The sequence below is a fragment of the Coturnix japonica genome, chromosome 3 (genome assembly GCF_001577835.2).
Source record: "Coturnix japonica isolate 7356 chromosome 3, Coturnix japonica 2.1, whole genome shotgun sequence".
NCBI lineage: Eukaryota > Metazoa > Chordata > Aves > Galliformes > Phasianidae > Coturnix > Coturnix japonica.
This window is the reverse complement of record NC_029518.1, coordinates 34,092,948-34,110,050: the sequence shown is the minus strand read 5'-3', so window position 1 is coordinate 34,110,050 and position 17,103 is coordinate 34,092,948. Positions and strand designations below refer to the sequence as shown.

Sequence of the window (17,103 nt, the reverse complement as noted above, 5' to 3'; positions counted from 1 at the left end):
CACACACACACACACAAAGGTTATATCAGGTAAGAAAAATTATTACCTGATCAATATTGGAGTTGAGTGTGGTAAGCAAAATAAACCCACGGCCTTGAACTAAGTACTGTCCCAAGGCAGCCATATGAGTTTCTTCCTCTTCATCTTCCTTGGCTTCTGCCCTCTGCACCACTGCATTGCACAGCCTGTTGACATCCGTCAAGAATTCCCGTGCCAGTGAGTTACTGGCACTGCTCATGTCTGAGCTGTAAGTACAAAGCACAGAAAGTAAATTCACCAGAAAATACATTTCTTAATGAAAAAAAAAGAGAAAGAGAAGGTCATTCCTTCCAACTGTCTCCTCTTTGACTCACGAAGGATGTGGTATAGGACTGAGAAATCAATATACTAACATACGATGGAAGGGAACAGGAAAGGTAAGCTTACTACAGTAAGACTTCAGCTAACAGCCCGTGATCCCAAACATTCATTTTATAAACCTATTAGGTAAGTCTAAGACACGCAGCAGTCCTTCACATTGCAAACAAGAAAGTTAATGACTTAATTCTAAACTTAAACCTAGGTGTGATCTTCAGTCTTTATCTGCTTCTGAAAGACAGCAAAGGTAGCAATTAAACAGTGCTGCATAGGAAATGCAGTCAAATATTTTATCTGAACACATTTCACTGTTCAGTATTCTAACAGTATACAGATTGTATCTAGGGAGTAAAAATACCCAAGGAATGAAGATAAAGTTGGACTTTTAAAACAATACTTTTGATTTATTCTCCCTCCTCTCCCCCCAGGTACTTCCTTCAAAATAAGATTAACTGAGTGGGTGGCAGTCACTATCATGCACTTAATTCAAGGTATTCATTCTTATGCACACATTCAGGAGAAAACACTAAAAGCATTGCTACTGACCCCTAAACTAATTTTGAGTTAATACACAAAAGGCACTCATACGCTTTGGATATTCACTATTACTAAGTAACATTTAAAGCTCTCTTATACCTCAAATGTTCTCATTGTCAGCACTAGTACAAGCTGAAAAGTTCAAAAAACAAGAAACCAAAAGAAACACGACAGGCAGCTGTAAAACTTGATCAGGGGAGTCACTGGTCAAGTCAGAGCAGAAACAAGAATATTTAATCCACAGAAAACTCCTTTAATGAATACTACAGCACATTTAACTTCTTTTATTCCTGAAGAAGCAACTCAAGTGAAATTTTCAAAACTCAAATACTTTTATCATGTCCAAGCTCAGAACGTTCAAGATGAGAGCAAAACAGCCTAAGGTCATAGAAATATAAGGAATGGATTAGTATAGCATGATCATATAGCATACATACAAACACTAGGTCAAAAAATAGAGCTGGTAAAAAAGAACAAGTTTGTCAGTGCTGATGGTGAAAAGGCTTTTTTTAGTGGCAAGACTGAACACATCACATACAGTGACAATTCTCTGAAGGAACAGAAAGACTCTTACCAGAATTACTTCTCCAGCTTAATACATTTAGCTTCTAATTGGAAGGAAAAGGAGACACACCCAGGAAACGTCACTCCCAGTTCACCTGTTTAGACAAAGTGAAAATGTGTGATGTTTAATATGCAATGTTTAAAACTATTCATTCTATGAGAGCTATCTGAAGCTCCTTCACTTTTTTTGAGCTTTTAAGTTCCTCAATTTATTATTTTTTTTATGGCTCTGTGCACAAAGTTCTATTACCGAGGAAGTAACTAGTGCGTATAAGGCAAATCAACATAATTTGACTAGTTAACTAGTTTTTAAAGTGTAAGATGAGTGAGGTATGCAGGTTTAAACATTTCCCTTTAGAAAAAATACAAATTCTTCAGTGCTGATATCTGCATGCATAACACTTGATGCACCTGCAGGTCTGGGACAAGCAATGGATATTAGGAGAAACTAAATGACACATTTGCATCAGCACCTGACTGCACTTCACTCCTGCCCCCTCATTTTACCCTTGGCAGACAACCAATCATTATCACTTTAAGCACTTGGGAAGCTGCAATTAATAAAATTGGAAAGGAACAGTATTGCACCTGCTGTGCTCTTTGTCTCCGGAGGGCACACTGAAGCAATATCGAGTTCTTTTCTCCCTCTCATGCCCCTAACCCACTCCAGCACTAACAGAGAACCCACACAGTTCCCCAGCATACCTTACACTTCCCAAGTTTTGAGCTGTCATTAGTATTGAAGAAAAAACCAATAGGGAGAATCTCCTAATTCACTCCACAAGGACCAGAAATAGCAAGTCCATTACCCCAAATGCAACACATAAATGTGTCAACACAACACATACGGCAGCCTTGCTTCTGTGAACTCTGTATGAAGGGCAAATATCATCTCCACAGCAACTCAAGGAAAATTACTGCTATAGAGAATATGCATTCATACAGCCCCAGTATGCTGTATTCTTTGCTGTAAACTACCAGAATTCCTTATCTGTCTTCTTTGTAGTTAACATTCTTGTAGTTCTTGTAGTTAACATTTTAAACCAGTGCTGGAATAATTTCTGCTTGGTCTCACTGAATACGTCTCAACTGAATCCAGTTTTTAGCAAAGCTCTACACTTCTCAGAAGTTGCACCTGCAAACACACAGACATGTACATACATGAACTGTCCAAACACACACTTATTCCAGTGTCCACAAACTGAGGCAGTCCAGCTGCAAGAAGATATAAACATTGCTGGAGGAGTTAAAAGTCAGAAACGCATTTGTCCCCTCTGAGTGCTTGGAGAAACGCATTTCATCTAGAGCTGTGCAGGACATCAACTTATCCTTACAGCCAACATCCACAACTCATCCCATCTGAATGCTTTAAGCAACAAGAATATTTTAGAGTCCTTCTTTCAGAAACTTTAGTCTCCAGACTTCCCACGTTGCACGCACTGTTGCAAGGATTAACACATTGGCAATGCTCTACCACAAGGGTGCATTCTCAACATCACCAGTAAGAAAAAGCACTATTTTATTAACTCTAATTGCAAGAGGATGTCAAGCACACTTTCTTTCTTAATGCACAACGTCCATATGTAATTGGTAAGGAAATAAGATGCCTTCATTGTATACCATAGAAAATAATTTATGGCTACCAGACCAGGTATCAAAGCACTTTTGTTTAGATGGATTTGTTGGAATGAGTAACGGCTGCTTCTCATTTGTACCTATTTCTTTCAGTTAAGAATCACAGAATGTCTTGGGCTGGAAGGACCATAAGGATTGCAGAGTCCAAGTCCCTACCACAGGCAGGGTTGCCAGCCACCAGATCTGGTAGTAGACCAGGCTGCCCAGTGCGCCATGCAACCTGGCCTCGAACACCTCCAGCAAAGGGGCAATCACAAGCTCTCTGGGCAGTCTGTTCCAGCAACTCACCACCCACTCCATAAAACATTCCTCCAACATCTAAATTAGATCTCTCCTCCTTAGTTAAAAACCTTTGTCCTATCACTATCCAAACAGACTCACTGCACACACATCCTTGGAAATGCAGCTTCTGATGTAACCTCATCGTCCATCCTGTCTTATAGCCAGACGCAAAGAATAAAACAAGAAAGCTGAGAAATCAATTAAAAATATCCAAAAAAGCTGTATTTCCACAGATAGCCTTCTTATATGTTTGATCAGTGACTTAAGCACTTATGTCACAGTGTTTTTAAAACAAACTCATTGTCCAATTTGCTTTGCTGATGCTGTAACACCACAAACACTGCTGAAGGTTTTTCCCTTCTTCAGAAAAATACACAAGAAAAGAACAAGCTTACCCACATCCTAAGGTTCCAGCCTGCTTATCACCTTCCCTTTCTTTTGCAGATAGCAGCACACTGACACCGCACCCACGTGGCTTTTCCTCTTACTCAGAAAGCATGTCACCTCACTTGCTTTAGGTAGGAATTACTGTGCTACAGTAGTTTTTGTTTGCTTAAAATGACATATCCATAATTGCCATGATGCCTGGTAATACAGAAATAGACACTGTACAAAACACTAGTAATGAGGTAAAGTGCCTTCACCTGAATTTGAACTTCAGAGAACACATATCAGAAGAAAAAGTAACCCAAAATAAATGACAGGAACTAGGCCATAAGAGAACAGCATCCCAGTTCAGCCCTGCTGTGCACAAATGCAATGGGATTGTTACAGCTCTGGAAGACGCAATGTGTCAGGACTTCCTATTCCTAGCACTGAAATAAATGCACACCCTTGTATTCCATTTCACCTCCTAGAATATGAACATTGTAATTCGTAAAAAACACCTCTAAAATAATATCCACTTCTGAGAGAAGAAATTCACAAGCATTAAACCAAACAAATCGCTTACGCTGTGAATGATCCCACATTCACGTGTAATCTCTTCACATTCATTTTCACACCACCCTCAACTCAATCCCCACCACTTCCGCCCTCAAGCCCCTTTCTGTACCAGCTCTCATTGGCTGCATTTTCTATTTACTGTCATGGTACAGATCAGCTTACCTGCAACTGAAACTTGTGCTTTCTACTGACTTCATTCTATTTTCATGAAGTTGCTCGTCACTTTGAGCATTTTTAAGTATAGGAATGCCTTGTACTTTGATGGGCGTCACATCTTTGAAAGAAAATAGGAAAAGCATTCCTTCAATAATTTAAACCACAGCGGAACTTGAGACCAACTGTTGTTTGGTGTTGAATACTGGGTCATGAGCATATGTGTGTTATACAGAGCTACAGAGCAGACAGTGTTATCTCTGACATCAGTGCAATGCGGGGGAATGACAAAATATGGCCAAAGCTGTTACTGTGTGAATTTTGCCTTGTACTTGGTTATCTTTTCAGTAACACACTGCCCAGAAGGATCTCGAAAGTCCAGTAATATAATTTTAAAAAACTAATTATCAAAGAATTATAGCAACATTATAATAAAATTATACACTAGGCCAAATCAAGTCAAGATGCCATAATATTATTTCAAATAATTACATTCTGTAACTGTTGTCCAATAGCCACAGCAAAGGTTAGAGGCGAGACAAAGTTTGGTGCTGGTCTCTAGATGAACACAAGATCCCAAATTAGAGCTCTAAAAAACCCACTTCTCTCACTATCAATTACACAGAACTGGGAAAGAAGAGCACACAATAAACCAACAAAAACTCCTCTGCATGTTATGAGGTAGATGTCAAATTCCTACCAATCACAGGCTGCTAAAGGTCAGCCCAAAATGACCATGCCAAGGACTACTCATATAGCTGCACTGTCAGGCTACAGTGGCTGAGTAACACAGGAGTTGGACATATGAAGAAGGGGTGGATGGCAGGCAGGAACCACTTGAAAGCCTGCACTTCCTGTAGCCTATTGTTATCTTCCATAAAAACAGCCTTGTCTGTAAGGTTACACACGGTATAACCCAACTATACTCTGCGCTGATGGAGGGATAGCCATGTTTATAAGAAGACAAATAACCTTAGGAGAAGTTCTCCTTAGAGAACCATGCAAACGAGTAGAGAGTGCCTGGCACATGAAGCCAGTCATTTGTTTACCCTCCTCAGTACTCAGTTCCAGATAAGACACAAATGCTGCCCAAACCTTACACAAAGGCACAGTTAGGAGTTCTTTGTTGAGTACAGAGTACAGTGGGGTTACACTGTCAGAAGGCATTAAAATCAACACTTGGGAAAAACATTATCTAGATAAGCTATTGTACAGCAGCTATTTCTGATGCCAATTTGTAGCTGTTTTACTCATTCTTTATGACAAATAAATGGAAATACAGTCACCACTGGCTAGTCATTGGTACGTTTACATTATAGAGCATTCATTCCGTGTAGTAAATGCTTGTCACAGCCTCACTGCTTACACTCCACATTTACAGGTTGAGGAATATGACCTCATCAACAACTCCGGCATTTATGTGATAACATTAACTATGATTTTCATCTCATTTCCTTTGGCATCACACCCTCAGTGTAAGTTCTGGCTTCTGTTAGCAAATGACAGTAGGCACGATGAAGAGCAGCAGCACATCACTCACAGTCACTCCACAATAGGCTTTTGCAACTGTAACAGGCTGCCAGGTTTACTCTAGAAACTGTTTATCATGACACCAACACACTTCGCATTTGACTCCTTGGTAAGGAAACAAGTAAAATCTGGGGCAAATGCACTGCAGAAATTAGCATTCTTCCTTTTCTGTCCTTCCTACATCATTCAAAACTTGACAGAGACTAGAAACAAATCCCAGCTGACCCTGTCAGGGGGTTTATGCAGCACAAGCAATGAAACCCTTTCAGAAAACAGTACCTGCAATTCAAGCTGAACGTCAACTTGTAAAACACCATTGTAAAAAAAAACACAAAGAACTCAGCCAAAAGCATGGCTTAAAAACAGGTAGTGAACATTTGTTAACCATCCAACAGTACTGATAATCAAAAACAAGAGCAAACAAAAAAAAAAAAAACCAAAAAAAAACCAAGATGCTTCAGTTCATTCTCAAAGCAGACATATCAGACAATGCTCTCACTCTGCAAAAGACCTCCTAATTACCTCTCTATTTCTAACCATTCTCTGTTCTTTGCTAACTTTTATAATCTACCTGGGGTCCTATGAGCAGACAGTCTACTGCTTATAATAGCTGTATCAACCATTAACCTACATATGAAAAGCTGCTCCTTAGGACAGAATAATAAAATGGCCTGGGTTGAAAAGGACCACAGTGATCACTGAGTTTCAAGCCCCCTGCTATGTGCAGGGTCACCAGCCACCAGACCGGGCTGCCCAGAGACACATCCAGCCTGGCCTTGAATGCCTCCAGGGATGGGGCAGCCACAACCTCCTTGGGCAACCTGTTCCAGTGCATCACCACCACCTGTGTGAAAAACTTCCTCATAATATCCAACTTAAACCTCCCACTTCAGTTTAAAATGAGGATATATATATCCTGTAGGATATATATATTGAAATAAATGCATCTATATATATATATGCATATATATATATATAGACTACAGGTAGATATGAGTTTTATTTTATTTTTTCCAATGTCTGACATAGTCCTGTTTCTTTAAGGACCTCTTTAACCAGCTTTTAGTCTTCTGGGCAATCCCCTAGGTCACTAATGGAAGTGAATAAGAATGCTTACCACCTTTGGAAAAATAATGTGTTTTTCACTAACCAGGTAAACAAGCCAAGCTCCCACTACAATAAACAAGTATCATTTTAATAACCACTGGTAAGTACGTTGAGATCTTCAGAGCAATAGCACTGCTGCATATACAAGTGGTTTGTATGTGTACCATCTTATTAACGCTATGATCACATAAAATCAGAAACATACTCAGCTCCCTCCTCATGTCAGTGGGATTGTTGTCTTGCAAACCACAAGACAAAAAGGAAAGGTCTTCTTCTATAAGCACCCTAAGTCTCCTGCAAACATGCAGTCTGCTTTTGTTCCACTGCATAACAATTAAAACTTTAATCAGTGAAGCTCAATATTTATACAACCTGGGAATTAAGAGATTTCTACCACAAAGTGGATGTGAAAGCACAATATCTTACAGTTCAGGGAACTGCAACATCTCTGTTTCCTAAAAATCAAATGAAAAGCACCCCACAACAATAACAAAAAAAGTCCTTAAATAATAACGCTTCCTTTAATCTGGTGTACAGCCAGCTACCCATATCACAGGGCTTCCTAAGCTAGCAATTCCTGTTCTAAGTCAGACAAATGCTATGCTAAATCCAGTCAAATTAAGGAAATAAGCACTTTCCAAAATACCCATCGCACAGGTATAAACAAGGCAGCAGACCTCCATTAGCAAACACACCTGGGGCTACAGGCACCTGGAGACGCACAAAATGACATGAGGCATTCAGGAGAGTCAACCTCTCAGTTTCAGAAGTGCCATTCTTCTGATGGAGATCCAGATGTGCACCACACCACACAAAGTAAGGAACTAAAGAAAAACAAACCAAGAACATCCTCTCTCATCCCCAAGTCATCTTTTGCTATGTATTTTTATCACCCGGTGTTGGTTTTTTTTTGGGTGTGCTTGTTTAGAAAGGGAAATGACACTCCCAAGTAATTCTTTTGGACACTATGTGCCAGAGTTTAATATGAAACTATTACTTCTGAAAATAAAAAATCTGCCCAAGTTTGAAAAGTACAATGTAGTTTCTGTGATATATTCTGACTTTCAGTGCGCTGCCCAAGTCTGCTTCCAGAATCTCTTATCTCCAGCGTCACAGTTAGTAACAGCACCTCTGAACAAATGACAGAAGCACATTGGCCTACATCTTGTTACTCTGACAAAGCTATGTCAGCCTCTTAAGTGGAAAATCTACTAACAGCCATGAAGTTCATTAGCTTGTCCTACAAAGCAAATGCAGACTGGAGTTCAAAACAGCAAGTTTCTAATTATTTAGCTGCCATTGACTATAAAAGGATGGTAACTACTAGCAGTACACAGGACAGTGGAAACAAAAGCAAGGATAACGGTAAGGTCTGACAAATTGCTCTGAAGAGGCCGCACAACCAGGGAGAATCAACACACAGCAGAGAACTTGGCAAGGAAATGCAGGTGATAAGTGATCTTAAAGCCCCAAAAGGAAACCAGTTCACCAAATGCAACCTAAATGCAGGCTTGCCCACGTACAAGCAATGATTTGCATGTTTTAGAGGTCTAACTCCACAGTCACAGTGACAGAATTACAGAGCCATACAGACTGGAAGGGACCTCAGGATGTTGAGTCCAACCCCCTGCTAAAGCAGCTTCTCTACAATGGGTTGCACAAGAAAGTGTCCAGGTGGGTCATGAATATCTGCAGAAAAGGAGACATCACAACCCCCCTTCGTCACCCTCGCTGTAAAGAAGTTTTTCCTCGTGTATGTATGGATCTTCCTATGTTGTACTTTGTGCCCTCTGCCCCTTGACCAGTCTTTGGGCACGGCTGAGAAGAGCTTGGCCCCATCCACTTGACTCTTGCTCATTAGGTATTTATGCACATTGCTAAGATCCCCTTGCAGACTTCTCCAAGCTGAACAGTCCCAAGTCTCTCAGCTTTTCCTCATGTGGGAGATGCTTTAGGCCCTTCATCATAATGTAAGACTTCTCGCATCTATCATGATGAAACTCCAGGACAGACTAAAGATTTCAGAAATGACCTTAATCATTAGGGATTCAGTTCAAGGTGAGAACACAAGGCAGAGTCCATACAAGTTTACAGCAGAGGACAAGCTACATGATATGCAAACTTTACAAGACTAACATAGACTTACCTAGTTCCTCAAGTGTCAGTTGTCCTCTCCAGCATCATATCTGCAAGCTAATGCCTTCTGGCCCACCCTTATGCTCAGTATTTCATTAATGACAATGGCAATGGTTTCCCACGTTTTCCATCAAATCCTTAGCATAATTTCATGCAGTACCTTTAGTTAGCTATCCTATTTTGTCAGGAAGTAGGTCATTTTAGGAACCTCTCATTAACACCAATCCAGTGAATTTTGATGCAGTTTTTGGTGCACCACAGGCTACTGAAGAGTGCACAGCAGCAAAAACACAAACAACTTTTCCAACATTTAACTTAAACTACAACAGTTTATCCAATTTGACTGCAAGCAATCAACATAGGACAAAAATTGTACATAAAAAGTATACTACACTGCTGCAATTTCAAGAGGTGCACCTCCTAAAGAAAACATTAAACTTGAGACATGTGGCACCTGCAAATCCTTCCCATACTTAGTATTTACCTTTTAAGAAGTATTATCCTGGGGACTAAAATTAAGTGCCAACTTTCTACTCTGTTTGTAGAACATCATGTAAAATAGGGGAAATCTGCTGGTAGAAAACAGTCATGCTTTAATATCTCAGTCTTGAACTAGATTTTCTGCATATAAATACTTACTTGATAGATATGACAACTATTGCAAAGAAATAGTCAATGAGATTAAGAGTTCCTAAAGATTAAAGTAGTTTTTGTTGTAATAATGGGCAATACAAGCTGTCATAATGAAGCAGAGCAATACTATACTTTGTGTTAAGAAGTCACCCAAGTTAAATCAAGTGCACAGGATTAGGAAAGTTTTTCTTGTTGACTTACAGCAACTCGGAAGATTCCACCTTGTGCTATGAAGACCTGTATCCCCTTTACAAGTTAGACTACCAACAATTTCCCTCTATTAAGTTTGAAAAGAATATCACTGCAACAGTGTATAGCAAAGAATCCCTCTGCTTAGCTGCATACCACACAAGTGTTTCGGGGCAGCTTCTCAATTCAGTATGCAATTTTATTGAGTCATCAACCCAAATGAAACACCTGGACATGCGTTCTTGTTAAGGCTGAAATCAAGTTAAAAGAAGACATGACTCATCTAGAAGATAAATGCAGCACTGATGAAAGACCGGTTCCCAAACAGCTGCCTACACACAAGTCACACATTAACACCATGTGTAATATGCGCTGTGTACAAGTTATTCTAAGCTTGTGGTTTTTTATTACCCAAAACAGTAACTACAATAGTGCTGTCAGCCACGCTATGAGCATTCCAGGTTACTTAATTTTACATCTTTCAGACCAGTGCCTGCAGGCAGAGAGAATAAACACGCCTTAGAAAAGGCATGGTGAAAGCTGTAGGTCTTTAAACGTAATCATTGCAACATTAACTGTGTTAAAAACTAACAAGGCAGTCTCAGTGACAGCAAGTATAAAATGTTCCAAAGAGGAATCTCACCTTACGATACCATGAAAATGCTAGAGACAAGCCTGGTTAGCACAAGCAGAAAAGACAAGAATGTATTCCAGATCTTATCTGAAGGACAACATCCATAAGGAACACATGGTGTCAAAGGAAAGAACTGAGAAATACTCCAACATGAGACAGAAATTATGTAGAAAAGTAAAGTATGGAACACCATTATATTATTTCAGAACACCAGAGGATGAAGATCTTCACTAAAGCATTCAGAAAAGACTGAAATTGTACAGCTCCCAAGTAACATGCATCCAGAATGTTCCCCAGAGTTCTACACCCTTCACCTGATTAAGAACAAGGCATGAAATATTCGATATCTTCTTCCAAGCTTTAGATTTGATGCATACCCCCAAAGGAGATCAGAGAGCAAGTCCTGGCAGTCATGGCTGCATGGCAATGACTGACTTTGAAGACAAAGACTGAACTCCACAGAGTGTAAACAGCAGCAGGAAAGAAACCAGGTATCACAGAAGGTAGATCCAAAGTTCAGGGCCTATCCAGCAGAGAGCCACCCAAGACTCCTGCAAGATGTGTCCGACCTTGCAAAGACCCTCCTTCATTATTCTGCAAGATGGCAGATCAAGTGGGCTCCAACACAGTTGGGAGAAATGGTGTAGATGCAATGCAGAACACACTGCACCCACCTGGAAATGACTTTAAGCATCTAACGTACTACTCAAATTGTGATCTGGAAGATCAGACACATCCTTCTGTAATTTGCAAGATGATGCATTCTGATTGCAGCAACACTCAGCAAGATTAAAGAGGGAAGAAAAAAGAGGAAAGAGTAGAGCACTGTCTTGAGGTACTCTCGCTGAAGAGGTATGAGCGAGAATATGCTATTCCTAAAACTGAAAGCTACACTGTTAGAAGATTAAAATTAGAAAATATGGTGCTGAAGATAAACTTGGCCATTGTGTCTGAGGTACTCAGTGCAATTGAATAAGACAAGAAGGTCTGTGATCAGAGTTAAAGGTCATTAACATGCAGAAGACTAATTCTGCTTCTGGGATTTTCAAAATTGGTGTGTGAAATCCATGTTTTCTAGAAGTAATGAGGAAGAGACAAAGCAGCAAGTAGTAATTCTGAAAGTGATGTGAAAACATAATTCCCTACAGTATTTAAGAGTTTCACACACTTGTTCCAGTTGAGCTCAGTGTGCTGGCTTCCTTTTCAAGTGCAAGCAGTTTTAGTTGCCCTAGGGAAGCTGACCCTGCACCTCACAGGTTTTGAAACAAAGGCATCTGTTCCAGCTGTGCCAATCGTCCTGCACCAGAGCTGCCTGAAGCCAGCAGGACAACTACAGCCAACAGGAGTCACATCAAACCCCACTTCATGCAGCTTCTCCCCAGCAGAAATGCAAGTCAAACAGCTTATACTTAACCTCATATGATGGCTAAGCGTGAAATTTCCCACTATTCCTACTAACAGATAGATGGATATTTAAGAAAATTTTGAAACACTATCAGATGCCCTAAATTCATCCAGAAAACACAAAATAATCCAGCTTTAAGATGCCCTTCAGACTATAAATATCCATCACATATGAACACAAGATTTTAAGTGGATGAGATAGATTGGAAAACAAATTATGCCAGGTGAAGACTGGGGGTTGGAACTACATGATCCTTGAGGTCCCTTCCAACCCAGGTCATTCTGTGATTCTGTGCATATACAGTGAAATAGTATTTTTGGTAACCAGCCACCAGATAATAATAATAATAAGCACCAGATGCAATGTTTGCTTAAAGTACCAGGGATTTAACATGACCCCAGTAATAAAAATGACTTCCTAACTGAAGGAATGGAAGCTTCTAAATAGAGTTCTGATAGTTTCCCCTCTATTTGAGGTTAGGACTATTCTGCTCTCCCACCTTTCATTAAAAAAACAAAACACCAAAACAAAAGCAGAGACAGAAGTGCTCATCCCTTCACACTGCCATTTCTATCAGCCATTCCTGACTTGGTGAGGTCATTAAGGCTCTCCCAGATCAGTTGACTATAAGGTTGACAGATCTAGCCAGACAGTTTTGCCATTCATCTCCCTCAAGAACACATATCTCCTCCATAAAACTGGAGAGGGATGAACGAAGTCGGTCATTTGCTGAAATAGACCTGCATGACAAGAAGTTTCAATGCTCCAAATGAAGCCTCGCATTCAGAACTATCCAGCAATAATTGCAATTTACATCTCCATTTCCCACTTCCCAATTTTCTCTTGGGGAAAGTAGGAGGGTTTTCCTATGCTGTCAGAAGTCTGAAGAACCAGGATGTCTCCTTCCACCTGCATTCATTGCTCTGTGCACACACTTTCACTTGCAGCAGTGACACTTAACTGAAGTTGAGAAGCTGACTTAGGAGAGAGTAAAAAGGACAAATAAATATGAGGATTAACTAGGATTGTTATAGGATGTTGACCAAGCACCCCGCACAGACACAGCCTAACAGGTACAAGTCTTCCAGCATCTCTCACAAGCCACCACTCCTCCCTCTCACCTCCTGCTCCCCCACTATTGCACCTCTCACATTCCCAGCAAGCACAGATGAGCTCTTTCACTGCGTACCAGGAACCAGCCCACAGAGTGCCTCTTCACTACACAAACACTGCTGTGGGGGATAGACCCACAAGACTGCAGTGAGCTACACAAGCTCAGGAGCACAGAAGACAACTGTTTCAGTGCCTCCCTACTACGTGGCCTGCACAAAACACCCAAAGCAGCAGCAGGGAGCAGTGACTTAGGTGTTGGGTGGCAGAGGGCTAAGAATGGGCCAGAGAAGCAGTACCAGGAGCCAATATGTAATAGCTGCTTCTGCAGGTATCAAGAAATAACACTATCACCGGACTGCCACATGGAACACAGCATTACATATGTCCCTCCTTCAACATACATGTGCTAATGTATTAATTCTTGTTCTACTTCGCTCTCACCCACAGTATTAGATTTGCACTGCCTATCCACAAAGCACAGTGCAAGTACCTTAAAATGACACTCAGAACCAAGTCTGACTTTCTAAGGAAATGGGATTTTAACCAGACACAAGCTGCAACCACAATGCATTAAGAGCTAACAGATTATAGCAAGAAACCCCTCTTCCACAAAGACTGCACATGGCATCTTTCTCTTTTTCCCCTCCCCTTCTAGCAGTATCATTTCTGCAGTTTTATCTGGGGACAAGGCATTCCCATGCACTATTTTCAACACATCACAGAAAAACATTCTGAAATGCAATGGCTGAACCAGAAGAGGGAGAAAGAAAGATCTAAATCTGCTACATATCACACTGCTACTGTTCCTCCCAAACCACCCACAGCTGATACAGACACCCCGCTGAGCCAAAGCAGAAGCTCCCCCTCCTGAGAGGCAGTGAGGGTGATGCTAAGCAGGGCAGCTCAGCCTACCTGGCTGCTCTGCTCACCCAGCTGCTCATTCCCTTTCTTCTCCATGCATTCACTACCACAGGTTTGTGGAAAACTATGTTCTTCTTCCAGACAGATTACCCTTGTGTTGAATCACCATGCCGAGGGCAGTAGAGGGGAACAGGCAGCTTTCCCCTGCAGTATTTTGGAGCTGCCAGCTCAACTCAGCCGGCTCAGACAAATCAGAGCCATGGTAATGAATACAAGTGCCTGGATCCCTTCTACCTGGTCTTGAAATCAGATTCACCACCTCCAAAGCAGTGGTATCAACAGCAGTCAATAGCTCTGACGATATGAGCCCAATTACGTGATGAAGATTCAGAGACCTTTAGATAACATCAAGTAACGATGCACCAGAACCACTGACACAATCACCTTGAGCTGAAAGAGATGGTACAAAGTGACCCCAAAGAAATATAGTCTCCCCATCCCTGCATAAACTAATACAAACTACTTTTCCCAAAAATAAAAGACCACATTGAAGGTGAACCAATTACCAGCATTAAACAGTGACATCTTGGGCAGCAGCTGCTACAGCTCTCCACTAGGGAAGCTCTCCATTTAAGAAGTGCACAGAGCCTGACATCTCCCTCAGAGAGGGACCTTAGTGAGGTCACATCCATGATGGCTGTTTACTCCAATCAAGTTAAATTCATCTGCAGAGGACAAGCAAGAGCATTTTTGGCATCAAGTTCTTCCTGGCACAACAGGATCCTCTTGCAGTATAATCATTCCACCCCACTTTCCCTCTGCTCACAAAAGATAAGAACCAATTTTGGGTTCAGAATTCCTCTATGTGTTGTCTTATATCATTTGAAAAGATACAAGCATGATAACAGCAAAATTCTTCAAATACAAAGGAAACCCAAGTGCCTGCATAAGCTAAAAGGGTGTACAATTGTATATTAATAAGGAGGCACCATTAAAGAAATCATTGAGGGTAAAAAACAGAACCGATAGCTTCCTGAAACATCTGTTAATATTTCATTGTGCTGAGCTTAACTCTAAAGAAAGTGAAATAAAAGCAGCAACATACTTGCAATAAGGGGAAAGAATGTCCAGTTTCTCTTCCCTAATGTTTAGATACCCAGATATTTCTCATCAGATCTTTTGCTACTGCTCAAGTGCTTTCAGTCTCTTTTCTCACTGTCTAGAGCTGCCATACAAACCAAAACAGAGGTGCACAGAAAGGCTGCAGGGGACTGAGAGAGGAAGACGCAAAAAAAAGCATTTAAGAAATTTAACTATATGGTTACTGACTCATGAGAAAATACTACAATTCAACATTTCAAAACCAAAAGCACACTGAGTACACTATAAAAACACACAGGGAACGCAGGAAGGTGGTGACAGAAAGCTCCACTGAAGAAATCCATGCACAATTTTACAGTACACGTGATAACCAAGCGCCTTCCTGAGCTCTCACTTCTAAGTGCTGGTTTCAGAAGCACAGCAAGGAAAGGTATTTGATTATAACTTTCAAGATTCTCATTCCAAAACCTGATCAGGAAGAAAGAATGAAATTAAAACACCACACAAAAAGGCTGATTTCTCCTTATCTGGGACAAAGCACGAAAGCACTCTTGTTTCCCATTCATCAAATATTTTAAGTGTGCAACATAAACTCCTGGGGCTGTTATACTGCACATTTCCCAAATTAACAGGATACTCTCATCTTCACAGGGCTGCCAGCTTACAGTTAAAGAAGAGGAAACCCACCGTACTTTTATGGCTTCTCACACACAGAAGCTCCATTCCATTAAAAGCTCCATGCAGAACAGCACCCTGGTCAAGCAAGCAAATGCTGCCAGTGTCAACAGATCCACCTCTCCTACAGCTATTTCCTGCAGTTAAGCATTGCAGGCATTTCTTCTATGCTACCTAGCATACAACCCAGCATGGGTCTGTATCACTGACAACTTTCCTACAGATACTTTCACAGCACTCCGACCGGTTCACGTGGCACAGCAATGGAGGGTGCCTGCCGAGCCGATCTTAACCTGCCTCCCATCCACACTCACATCGGATACTTCCCCAGTCCCCAGCTCACCACACTCGATCACACAACCAATCCAACTTCCCGACTTCTTCAGTCACCCCGCTTCTCCTATACACAGCATTCTGTCCTCTGCTCCAGCACCTGCTCTCGGCTTATGAAGCCATCCGAGGCAGATTTGGGTTTCATTTGGGAATTCTGGATAGTACCTCAACGTTAACTAACAGTTTCTCCCATAGAAGGATCTCCACACATTCTCCCCACGCCGGCCCCGTGGCTGCAGAGCACCCAAAGGGGCTCTCATCGCTGCCCTGCTGTTTACAGCGAGCACACAGGTGACAGCCCGGCTCGGAGGCCCCGAGTCACCACGGCCGCCCCAATGCCGACGGCCGCACGCAGCGCCCTGGCCGGAGGCTGCGCTGCTCGTTTCCTTTGGGCAAAGCCGGAGGCCTCACGTCAGCCCGGCGGCGCGGAGCGGCACTCGGAACGCGCGGAGCCGCCGGGGCCGCACCTCCCATGGCCGCGGCCCGGCCCCTTCCCGGGCGGCCCGAGCCCCGCCCGCAGCCGCCTCTTCCGCCTCCCGCCGCGCAGCCGAGGGCCTCGGCCGGCGCCGGTTAACAACGCGCCCGGCCACACGTACCGGGGCCTCGGCCGGCCCCACCGGAACGCGACGCGGGCCCCGCGAGGCCGCAGCCGCCGCGGTCCGCCGCCCCCTTACCCGCTCCTCGCCTCGCCACAGCGCGGCCGCCCGCCCCGCACTTATGGCGCTGACAGCGGCCCGGCGGCCCGTGGCGGGACCCGGCCCCATCGCCCAGGCAACGCAGCGCCCGCCCCACCTGACGCTGCAGCCGCCACCGCTCGCGCCCCCGCCGTTCCAGCTCCGCCAGCACCGGCAAGGAGGGAAGGAGGGAGGGAGCGGGCGGCGGGATGCAGGGGAGGCGGTGTCACGAGTGAGGC

The 17,103-nt window shown here is 42.5% G+C and overlaps 1 protein-coding gene across 1 annotated transcript in view; it reads right to left on the bottom strand.

Annotated features, from left to right (window-relative positions):
• The window catches only part of LYST (lysosomal trafficking regulator), a 73,906-nt gene extending 56,803 nt beyond the window's left edge, over positions 1-17,103 (bottom strand). The window contains 3 exon segments of the mRNA XM_015857824.2: positions 47-245; positions 1,469-1,553; positions 16,983-17,103. Of these exon segments, the coding sequence (XP_015713310.2) occupies positions 47-238 (192 nt within the window). The 5' untranslated portion in view covers positions 239-245; positions 1,469-1,553; positions 16,983-17,103.